The sequence below is a fragment of the Anser cygnoides genome, chromosome 4, assembly GCF_040182565.1.
Source record: "Anser cygnoides isolate HZ-2024a breed goose chromosome 4, Taihu_goose_T2T_genome, whole genome shotgun sequence".
In the NCBI taxonomy this organism is placed as follows: Eukaryota; Metazoa; Chordata; class Aves; order Anseriformes; family Anatidae; genus Anser; species Anser cygnoides.
The window spans coordinates 64,468,902-64,481,555 of NC_089876.1; the positions used below are offsets into that span (position 1 = coordinate 64,468,902).

Consider the following 12,654-nt stretch of genomic DNA (forward strand, 5'->3'; position numbering starts at 1 on the left):
CCAGCAGAGGAACCTTTTGTTTAAGCAGCTGATGAGATACACAAGAAGTCACAGAGATGCAGAGTCACTCAAGTGCACTTTTGTTTCTGCTTCTCCTCCTAACTCTCCCAGTTCTATTGATGTGCCAGTGGCTCACTCTCTATCAATCCCCATTAAACACTGATATAAGCCACAAAAAGATTTTGTCATTGGTGGACAGGGAAACTTCCAAACACAGTTCATTATTAATGTCTGATAACTGATTAAATAATAGCCAGCCTTCAGGAAAACACACATTAAGGTTCTCCCTAATCATTTTTCTGTATGCTGCCAGTCTTCCCTTTTTAAAAAACCATTATATGTACAAGTTTCTCAACTCGTACAGAGTACAGTCTCCATCCAGTCTTGCTGCCTTTCAACACCAGCCACCAGGACCTAGAGAAAGAAGCACTTCCAGGTCTTTTGTTCACAGCGTGCAACCCCAGGGGACTAGACTGCATCTTACCCTTAGTCTTTATGTGGGTCACGAGAGGAAGTCAGACTGCAGCTGACTCCCTAGCCTTAGTGAAAACTCTGTACAACAACAAAGCTATGACGTGCATAGGAAGAACAATTTTTAGATCTACTCCTTGCTAATAGATGGGGACATAGGTGCTGCCTGCTAGAGTAAATTAGAGACAGACTTGTGAAGAAGTGCAAGGACTCCTTTTCCCAAAGTAGAAAAAAGTGTCAGTAAATCACAAATATGAAGTTTTCTGGCAAGCAGCCTTGGGGAGGTGTACTACTCTTTGCATCCCCTGCAGAACAGCACAGAAGGGTGCCTGTGTCCCTTGGCCAAACCCAATTGCCACTGACTACGGCTGGAGCAAGAAGAGGACCTTGGTTTGGAAAAAGCGGCTGCTTTGCACTGTGGGGCAGGGATAGGCGGGGATACCCCGCTGTGCCTGTGGCTGACAAAGAGGTTAAGTTGCTGCTCATGAAGCTGTGAGGGCAACTTAATCCTCTACAACAACAGCCTGGTGCTAAGAAGCATCCACAGGCCTGGGGATAAGAGAAAGTGAAAGCCCCTTCCAAGGGCATTCATTTCTACACCAGTCTTGTGTTTTTCCCCCTCACCCACCTCCTTCCCAGCCTAGTCACTCCAGCATTAGTTTGCATGGGCTGTCTGCAGAGACATAACAACAAGAGGTGTACTTGGAAAGCCTGCAGAAACTTCTTAGCTTGAAATCAGAACTGTGTTGAATCCCAGAAGAACAAAAAATGTTTGAACTTGCCTCCCCAAAAGTGTTGTATTCATTGACTTGCAAGCATGGGGGAACAGTGGTAGTAATTTAACCTAGGGAAGAGTGCCAACAACTTATTTAATTGCAGAGTTTGTGCCAACACCACCACAATACAACTATTAATACAAGTCTGCAGTACAAGACTAATTCTACTAACCTTTTGCTATTGCCTTATAGTCAGGTCAGTGGCTGCATCCCTTCTGTGCTGACGCTATTCAGCAAACACTGGCAACTGATTTCAGGCAAACATGAAATGAAGCAGGGCAGGAGGGAGGAGGGGGCATCATTGATAAAATGAAGATCCCCCCCAAGACCCCACCCTTCTCTGTCCAAATGTTTCTCATTTCTTTCTCTGTTTCAAGTCTCTCTCTTGAAACTAGAAACGTGTTCTGCCATGTATTTGCTCCTGGAAAACAGCCAGATCTTTGGTCTGAATTCCATCAGCTCATTTCCCAGTTTCTATGAGACTGCATTTGAGTAATGTGGCTCTCTCTCAGTCCACTGGCAAGTTAGGTCATTGATCAATACATAAAAATCTGAGCTCTGACATTAGGGAGAAATCCACTTTTCTGAACAAAGCATTCATTTAAATAATGCATATTTTAACAGAAGAAAAAAATAGTAATAACAGATCCAGCACTACCACAAGTTTCCAGGAATACAGTTATTCTGACAATTACGTGCCACTGCAAACATCTCTAAGTCCAACGTTACATAACAAAATTCCAAGCAACAATTATTGAGGCAGTAAAGTCACTGATGCATTTGCAGATCCACTCACCCTTGCTTCACCCTTCACCCATTACTGTATTTATTTTTCTCATATTTGCATCTTGTGACTGTATTATAACTATACATTTGGAATGCCCTGAGTTAATTTTTATTGCACTTATAAATAGCACAAAGGGGTCCTAGTTGTCAACTGTGGCTTGCTGGCACTGGTAGAAAAAAATAAATATTGATTACAAGCTGAACAGAACACAAAGAAAAATACTTCTGTATGACTATGTTAACACCTCATCAGAAATCAGTAGTTCTCAGTAGGTGTTAGGAATTATTTTGCAACATGCAGTGGACTGCATGCTCTTTCAATTCTTCTGAAATAAACATGCCACAACACGTCATCTTCACGGATCCTGGAGGCCCTTCTTGCCTCTTTCTGCTCCATGAAACTGTTTCCGCTTTGCACACTGAAATTGATCTGTTTGCCATTTCTTCAGCAGGTATTTCCATAATACTCTTATCTCTGTTTCATGTGATTTGACATTTTGCATTTATCTATGCTTCTAAAAGCAAAAAGTCATGAAAACCCTTCTAAGTAATTGCAAATGTGAAGATTTGGCATATTTTCTATGATTTTCAGGAAGCAGACTTCACTGGAAAGGCAAAAAAAACCTATAACAGTGCTAACAAGAGCTGACCCCACGGATAATAAAAACCAATTGCCTGAAGACTTCAGCATCATAAGTCATAATGACAAGTTCAGAAAATGATGCAGTGCTGCTAATAACTATTGAAAAACAGCATCTCTTCTATCCCTATTGCCTGGTACTTGAAACATTTTAACTGTGAAGACGGACAGGACAAAACTGCTTAGGGCAGCACTGCAGAATGTGTGACTGAAACCCTGTAGATCATGGAACTATGACATTTGTCAGCCAAACCCGTCATTCGCCGGCACGTCGGAAAATCCCCATTCTTGAGTGAGAATAGGGAATGGCTTTCAGGCCGGCAGATTATCTGGAGGGGTCTGTGGGAACTGCAGAACACTGCACCTGCCTGAAAAATGGCACCAACTCAGCACAAGATGTTTCCAGAGGGGAAAGTTAATATATGGGAGGAATGCACATAAATCCTGTTATTTCTTAATGGGATTTGGGAGCTTATTTCTCACCCTGTGCTTTGAAATGTATCCCACAGCCTATTCTATTAATGAATTTAAGCAGAGTGATTTTCTTATCAGCAGGAATCATTCTTCACTGAGGTGTGAATTATTTTTTTCAGCGGGATTTTTTAATGCAAGTGTGAAAAATTAGTATTATGCTTAAATACCAGTTAGGATGTTAACAAGCTGTGTCCTGGATAAGCTGGTCTTGTCTGTTCCTGTTGTCCTTTTCCTAATTTCAATTGACCGAGAAACCTGGAATCATTTATTTATTTATTTTAAGCTCATGGCAAAGTAACAAGACTTGTGGAAACAGAGTTAGGCAGTGCGTGGCTGAAAACGGGAAGACCAGAAATCTCTTCCCAGCTCAGCCACATGAACGAATCTCCACTACACAACATACACTCCACTACGTACTCTTCTCTTACATAAAACAAACTTAATTAAGAAGGTGTTTTTTCACTAGGAGTGCAAAATATGATACACAGATATAGACTGTATTTTCACAGGGGGAAGATGCTTCCCAGCATTTAACAACTTCTGAACTGTCTCTTTAAAGAGCTGGGGTTCTGGCAAGTCCATCTGAAGTCATGCAGCCCGTACCTCCTTCAAAAACAAGGACCTGGTAAGTGAGCCAAATCTGAGGGTTAAGTGGACATATGGAGACAGGAAGCCTTTGGGTGAGACACAAACACAGGCATGACAGCCTATGTGAGACGAGATTATAAGGAAAAAGAAAAACATATTTAGTGCATTTAAAGTGTACACTTCCTAAATTCTGTTCATCTGGCACACAGACACAAGCATCCTGCTCCAACAATGCAAAGTTTTCAGGGAAGCTCCAACTATCTAGCAACACGTAGCTCCGTCACTAGTGTGTGGTAGTCTGGGCCACGCAAGGCTCCAATTTCCTCATCTCACACGGACTAAGCAGGCTTTGTCCTCTTCAGTCCCCACACTGGCAGGCATTCACAGTGCAGAGCACACTGTTGACTTCATAGAAGAAATCCATGATGTGAGGTTGATAGGGCTGGGTGCTGGGCAGCTGGAGGATGACAGGATCTTCCTACGGACAAGCTAGTCCTGATGCTGAATTGTGTTTTTGTATTATTAACTGGATATTCCTTGTTCCACACATAAAGGCAAGTAGGTTCAGGTCAAAAAGGAAAGCCTCCCCTAAGCAGGACCAGAAATGTAGCCTGCAGCCTCCAGATTGATGGCAGAACGCCCACCAGTTCCTCTTGTTTGTGCTCAGATCCAAAGCCTACTGACTCAACTCTCAAGTGAGAAAGAGAGATTTGCCTCCTGGGTTGACAGACACCAACACATTTTAGGATTATCTGACACAGGTCTTGGCTGTTCTTTGCTGCCATCAGATGGTGATCTCCTCAAGGCTTTGGCTAGACACAAGTAAGTGGCAAAGATTTTGTGGTTCAGCAGTGTATTTCCAAAGGACTCTGTACATTTTTTCTTTGATTTCCAATGTTTGTTGGCAAGCCGATTACAGTTCAACTTATTGTCACGTTCAATGATCCCACCCCCCCCCAAGTTTGAGCACTTTCTACAAAACAGATCCATGCTGGATTCATGCTTCACAGTTTGGAGATTTATCAAAAGATCCTGAAAGGAAGTACTGATGAAATTTGAGATTAGCTCAGCTCCAGCCATGTCACTGATGATGGATTTTCCTTCTATGCCTTGAGCTCCCAAGAAACGTGGGAAAGGTTGAGTTTAGTGAAGCCTTTCACAAGCAACCATCTATTCTGCCCAAACACCGCTTTAAAGAGTGCATTCTCTGGTTCTCATTCTAGGATCAGTGTAAACTTTAACTCTGATTATACCTGCTACAGCTAAGCGAACAAGGATATATGGCATTTTTCTGACTAATCTCTTTCAGGTAAGCTAAAGCCAGGGCAGGACTGATGAAGGCTCTATTTACTGACCCGAAGGATTACATGTTGTGTTTAATTACACGTGATTCCTCTCTGTCCAGGAACCTGAGAAGAAAATATATTGTCTCTCACACTTTGTTATGACTTTGAAGGATGTTACACTACACAGTCTTCCGCAACTCACAAAGTTGCGATACAGTAGTGCAAACTTGGTCTTTTTGAGGAGGGATTTCTGTGGGCTTGGGCTGAAACTATGCAGAATGGGTTCATCTCTGGTAAGGAGGTAACCTAAAGCAAGACTGGCCAAGTGGAAACAGACACCTGTCAGTCTGTCTCTACTCTGCATGCAAGTGTGACATTTCCAAGGGTAATTTTATTCTGCATGCATGTTCATGAAAGTCACATGGCTGAGTTGCCTGTGAACCTCAGAACTCATCTATGCTGATCTTTGTTAATCAGGACAGCCAAGGTAGTCCCAGCAGATGGGGTCACTGTGATGAATCACAGACCAACTGGCCCCATCAGACAGCAGATCTGCAGTCTGAAAAGCTCCTACTGCCTTGGCTGGGGCAGCACCAGTGCCTAGCAAGCCACTGCTCCCATCAGTCAGTCGGTTTGTCTGCAATTGCTAATTCAGTGCTGTGGCATTGAACAGAAGTCTTTTTGTGCTAGGGAACGATTGGCAGCCTAATGGAGGGGGCTAACAATAGAAGCCTTTTCATCGAGCAATTCCCTAGCTTTAAGAAAAGGTAGATGATCCTGTCCCCAGTGCTGGCATCAGCAGTCTTTGGTGAGGCCCTAATCTGAGCCCTGAGAAACAGGGAAGAGTAGTGAGGAATTGCCTTCTGCTTTCTGGAACAATTACAGCATCAGTCCCCTTCTTCTCTGAAAGCAAACACCCACCCATCCACATTTCCCTGTCATCCGGGATCAGGCACCTGTCTTGTCTATTACCAGCCTGGCAGAAGGATTATTTTGCACAACAAGCTCACCAGCAGACCATCACACCTTTCTCCAATGCAAAATGTAAAGGATATGCCGGGGGTACAGGGAGAAGGAAATTGGGAAGCAGTCAATTCTGTTGTCCAAGCTGATTTGGTCCTTAATGTTTTTACTACAATCCAGAGAGGACGCCAGGCAGAGCTGCTTTCTGCTCACAGGACACCCTCCTGCCTGCCTCTGGACTAAGACCAAGCACAAGCAATCACATTACGGTTTAGTCCTAGGCAAACCACTGCCCACTGACTGCTTTCCCCCTTGAAAACAAGAACTGAAGGAATAACATGCCAGCTCTCCATGCCCTGTCAACTGATGTAGTTAAGAACCACCTGAGTGCTGGTCTCTTGCTTTTTACATACCATTCTTGTTCTGTCCTTACGCATGAAGAACACATTTATAAGGACTTGCCATATTATACACAGCATCCTTATCTACGGTCCTAAACGCTCTGCAAGAAGGCATGAGTGCAACAAGCTGCTTATGGCTTTGAAATGGATCTGTTCATCAACCCACTTGTAGCACATTGGAAGATAAATAATGAAAAGGAGCATTTTTAAATATTAACAACACAGAGGCCCTAATCTATTCTAGGGCAGTAATGAGAAAAATAAAGTCTTATATCTAGCCCAAAGAGAATAAACACGGAAAGTTTCAAACAAACAAATCAAAAAATGGCCTTTTGGGTTTTGTTTTGTCAAGACTGCTGGAATGATTCTCGTTGTGTGTCACTAAATGCTCTATGAGCTCACTCAGGTGAGGTGAGCAAGGCATCACCAACAAAAATATTATAGGAGCAGCACAGGCATGGGGGCCTTGTGGAGGACAGTCTGATCCAGCTGCTGTATGCACTGATTGCTAGAGGGCTATTCATTTCCCCAGAAGCTGGATCGGGCTCTTAACAAGGTCTAAACACCTTACAAGAATTCAGGACTATTTCCCAGGCTCTGTCCCAAGCTATTCCTATTATTATTAAACTTTTTTTGCTTCCTACATCCCTGCTGAGAGGTAAACCTCAGAGTTTGTGTCATGCTTCTGGCATGAGGTCCCTGTAAATGACCTATCCTTTTGAGTTCAGGGAACCGATGAACTGCAGCACAGCATGTGAAAAGTGTTCCCACATAGCTGCTATCCGAGAAAGGAGGCTTTAGATGCCTTAATTCTTAGGCAAGAGAAACAACTCTTTTGTTAATATCATCAACATGGAGCTCAAAATAAAAGCACATTTCAGAGGCCTGTAACAACCAAAGCTATTCCAAAGGTTTGTGTGTAGCAATGAGAAAGTGACCACTGAAATAGATCGCCTGGTCCCAGAACAGTTGATACTGAATAATGTTTATTACCTTGAAAATTCTCACAGCAAACCAAGAGGGAACGAACACTTCTGTTCCCAGATTGCCTTTGCTGCCTAAAACAGTTGGCACTTTCATTTTAGTAATATTGCTCTTACTGCAAAAGATGAACCAAAACAGTAATATGCACGTTTTCATCTGTGCGTGCTTATGGTTTTGAGACCAAAGGAAATCAGGTTCCAATTCAGCATTCGGTATCAACAGCAATCACTTGTGCATTTCTCATGATATTCCTGGTTCCAGGTTAAGACACCATTTATTTAACAAGATTTCCACTGTGAGCAAATCTCCTCAAATCGGAGCCAAAATTACATGGTTCTAAACTACAAAACTGGCACAATCAAAAAAGAAAAGAAAAAGGAAGATGAGCAATATGAACCATGATCTGAAAACAGAGAAGTGGAGCTCATTACTAGGGATTTCATTTCTACTGTTTCTGAAGTATTAGTGACGTTTTTATATAATCTCATGTTATCTTTTAAACACTAAAGTATAGAAGAAGAAAACTGTGATTTTACATAAAGGAAAGTAATAAAAACCTGACAATCTTCTTGCCAAAGTAATATTTGATAACCACAAGTAGCAAATTTTCTTGAGATTTAGGCTAGATTCTTTGAGGTCTACAAATTTGCAGAGTTCACTCAGCTGGGAAAAATTTAACATAACATGCTCATTCTGGAGTCTCTTTCCTCCTCCCACCAAAGCCTTTTTCCTCTTCACCTCAGGAGGACATTTATTTCTTTCAAAACATGGGGAGAAACTGTGAACAGTTCTAAGTAAAGAATTTGATTGACAGCTATTCTCTAAGCTCATATAAATGAGAAATTCTTCCCTAGGAGGAATGTAAGACCATAGTTCCCTTTCAAATTCTCACCTACACAATTCCCTGATAATGTGTTTAATTCCACAGAATCAATACAAGAGGCAAATCACATTTTGTTAATTTTCATCCTCTGCTCCATCTTTTTGGATGCTGTCCCACTGCTAACCATTAACATTCTCGTGCTGATTTACGTACTGATTTTTGGACATGCACTTGGAAAAAAGAATATCCAGCTGACATTTTTTGCTCATTCTTCTAACTTTTCCTGGCACAAAATAAAATGTTGGGGAAATTCCACAAAGCTTGTTTCTGAGGATCCCTCACAACCTTGTGCTTAGGTGGCACATCAGGAATACCACGCACAATCCTAAAGCACTGCGGCCCGATCAGCAGCTCCAGAAAACAAAGCGAACTTCCTTAGGCTCCCAAGACGGCAAAGTGCTGTTCTAGGCCAGTCAACACCATGAATCTCCATCTCGCTGACAGCGTTAGCATTTCCAAATTTCTTTTTATTGAAAATGAGCATGTTCTTTTAAATGCCCTACACAGCCAGAATCATAAAGTACTATGATTCTGCAGCCTTTGCGTGAAGAGTTGTTTATAGTCAGCCAAGAAACAAGACAGGAAAACAGAAGGACTGTCAAAGCACCTTCCTACATGGAGAGGGGAAAATGCAGGTCAGTTGTAATAAGTTTATTTATGGTCTGTCCTCTACCTCCGGCAAAACACATTCAGAAAAGGCCTGTGCTGAGGACTTTGAAGTAACCATCATGAGACTTACAGGCTTGTCTTTCCACAGGGAAAAAAGAAGAGCGTTAGCTTATACAGGTCATCTGTTTTAACTACCTAAATTCATGATAGCTGCACAACCAACATTTCTGACAAGTTGATTAAGTCTTGGCTCCATGATGTGCTGAGCATCACGGCTGATTCAGCAAAGCATTTACTAGCGTGTTTAACTCTATGTGTGCTTGTCTGTGCACTCAACCACATACACAACAAGCAGTCGAGCTGCCTTGTTGCACAGGAGCACTGCAACACATCTATATAGCAAGGTGACTTTTGCTGAGAGGCTGTAGGTAATTTGCTCTTACTTGAAAGAGCTGCCAGAAGTATAGTAAGCAGACTAAAACTGTTGTTTTAAGTCACGTTGCAAGCTTTCAAAGGTACCAACTTTAATATTTACTTTAATCTAAATTTTTATTAACACTAAGGTCATTTAACACCACTTTGTCTATGCAAATAGATCCTTAAGCAGATGTAAATATTATTTATTCGCTAGAACAGAAAAGAAACCTGAAGCGAATAAAATTCCTACCTTAATTCTGAATAATCAGAAATGAAAATCTGACATCCACCTTTTTTATATTTATAGGTAACATTATTTAGAATTGTTGTTGGATCACTCCTAGAGCTGTACCTGCATATGTACTGCTAGTACTCTTGCGTAAGTACAAGAGGATCTGACCTGTAGTATGGTTCAATTTTTTGTTTCCCGCAGTTCCTCATTACTTCCCAGAAGAATACTGAATTAGCTTAATTACTGATATGCGATTTGATTCTTCCTGAAGAGTGCATAGTGAATTCACACACAAGAATTCAAACACAAGAAGAAATGAGTTTTCCAGCTGAAACTGGAAACCTAAAAGCAGCTACAGGTGCTGCGCATATTCTAGAGTGCACAGCTTCTACTCACAAGCTTTTCTTCAGCTGTCACCAATGCATGAGCAAAGCAACATAATGTCAACATTGACAGCACAAACCCAGCATCAGCTACAAGTTTTAAAAAAATACACATTTTTGCAGTGCTTTTCACAGAAGGCAGGCACAAGTCAGAGAGCTCCCAGTGGCGCCACGCACACTCCAGGCATGTTTGACATTAAGGGGCCTCGTTGTTGTGGAAACCAAATCCCATAGATTAATTAATGTTCAGCAGCCAGAGCCATCTCTCTTCCTCTCTCCTCCCTGCCCCCAATTAAAAAAAGGGAGGGTGGCACTTTTTACACTGCAAAAGAATGTCAAAGTCAAAAGAAACTCTCAGTTTCCTCACAAATGTAGAATGCTACCAAAAAGAATGAAAAATCTGACAGAAGTATTAGTCCCTCATGTTTACAAAATGAAAAATATAAGACCATTTCAGAGAGGCTAGTTTTGCTTCCTGTGGCTATGCCAATCTCCAATGAAGTCCTGCAAGAAAGACAAATATGTGAAATTTCTAAAATTCCTTTATGATGAAAGAACTTTCATTGGAAGTCCTTTTTTTCTTTCAACATGCAGATGGCACAAACTACAAGTAATTTATTTCAGGTGAACTATTCAAGTGACTGACAATTTACATGCGAGTGTGTTTGCACAGTCAGTTGCAGGATTTGAATAAAATTGAGTATCAGCATTTTCTTCCAGTTGACATCAGTTCTGATCCTTTGAATTCCCCACGTGTCCCAGTTTACATGAGGGAATGAGATCAGATGAGAGTGCATATGCACCTAGCAGCTCACCACATAAATGTGTACTATAAACAAGAAGAATGCACCAGACAGATAACATAAAAGCGAAACGTAACAGCCACTAGAGGTTAAATTTCAGTATTACCAAAATCCTATTTTCAAAACAGTTTTAGGGCCATAGGTAAAACCTATTTCAGTATTCATAGATTCAATTTCATGCTTTTGAAAACCCATTGTCTTAAAGATATGCATCTTCAGGTACCTGATTACTTTTTAAAGCTCAGTTCTGACGAGAATGAGGAACTTTCTCTCATTTGTTTCTCAAAATATCCTTGTCAGCTAGAACACAAATCTTGAAGGCGTACCACTCTTATAAGATAGTAAGTAGAAAGTACATAGCATAAGTAAACTGCTAACATAACGTATATGCATACCAGATAGGAATAAGTATTCATTATTATTCTTCTGTTTCTCCACACAAAGTTCTTATTAGCTGACATCACATCATGTGATGAGAAGCGTTTATTTTCTTTTCTATTCAGAAGAGGCTGTTATGGATTACCAAGTGTGCTCAGATATGCTATGATTTCATGACATGAGATGACTGCATCACCTCATGAAAAAGAAATCCCCTTCTCCCATTCATAAAGAGAGTGTAGTGAAATAAATAGAGCCAATTTCTAAAAGCAAAAATATTTCCTGTGGGACAAAATCTGTACTTTGATAGTTAAACAATGCTGAGAGCTCTCACGTGCTGCTCAAATAGGTAGCTCCTGATACTGACTTCACTAGGTGCTCGAGATATTTGAAAACCAAGCCAAACACAGTGCCAAACCATTTCAGGGCTATTTTACAACTCTTGCTCTTTAAATCAGGCACAGCTCCTAACTTTTTAGCATTTTATTTAAAATAAAAAATATATATGTACCTTTGAGATGATTAATGGCTCCCCATGCTCCAGTCCGCCTTTCAGTGTGAATCCCCATGGAGCGCCTCCCTGAAGCAGTGCCTCCAGGTAGATGTATCTTCCTTTACGGGCAATGCCGGACTCTGAAGATGATATGCCAGTGTTAATGTTGTCTAACATCCTCATCTGTCCTATCACATACTCAGTCAAATACAAAACCCACTCGGGCAATCACAGATTAATGAAGTTGCAAACTAAACTCCTCAGAAGCCCACCACAAGTCATCCCTAAACATGCGAAACAAGAAGCGGCTGAGATGGATAGTTTTTCTTCAGAGCTGGAGTCCAAGGTGATGGGCTAGAGACGTTTCCCACCAACATTCCAGCATGCTGCTTCTCCTTCAGAACCACAACTTTTTACTGCTGTTTCAGCACTGTGCTTTTCCCATTCCCAAGTATTCCGGGCATGATAGCTTCGTTAAGATTTATCTTCCTGTCCTCAGTATATCAAACTTAAGTTTTTTAATACATGGGCAAAATTAGAAAAAAAAATGGTTAGACATTTAAAAGCCATTGGCCAGCAAATTGCCAAAATCCAAACGAATGCTTCATTTGTGATTGATTATCAGTCTTTTCTTCCTTTCTGTGTGCAATTTACCATTACAATGGCCTTTTTGCCTCAGCCCACTGCACTAAAAGAATGGAAGCGTCTTCTCCCTCTCACGCTCTCAGTTACTCTGTCCGCTTACTTCACAATTTACTGACTTGTCATAAAAAAGGCTGGGGGAGGAGGAGAGAAAAAGTCCATCCCGAAAACTATTTAGAGGGGTTTCAAATGTGAAATAACCCCACATTTATTGGATTGAAAAATGCAAAAAGTCTATCAGCAAAACTGGAGAAGCAGGTGAAATTAATCCTTTGGGGAAAATGTTAAGAGGATAGCTGAGCTCTTTTCATTTTCTGTGCTCTCTCCGATGATCTGCCAGAGCTGCAGCAGCTACTGCTGCTATGAGAGAGGGTGAGGAAGTGTGTGTGTGTGTGTGTGAGAGCGAGAGAGAGAGAGAGAGAAGGCAATGGATTAAGGCAAGAAA

General features: G+C 41.3%; 1 protein-coding gene across 2 annotated transcripts in view; it reads right to left on the reverse strand.

Annotated features, from left to right (window-relative positions):
- Positions 1 to 12,654, reverse strand: part of SHROOM3 (shroom family member 3) — a 154,614-nt gene that overhangs the window by 134,276 nt on the left and 7,684 nt on the right. For both annotated transcript variants that reach the window (XM_066996301.1, XM_066996300.1), the window contains exon 6: positions 11,586 to 11,707. In XM_066996301.1, coding sequence (XP_066852402.1) covers positions 11,586 to 11,707 — 122 coding nt within the window. The remainder of the gene's footprint in view (positions 1 to 11,585; positions 11,708 to 12,654) is intronic.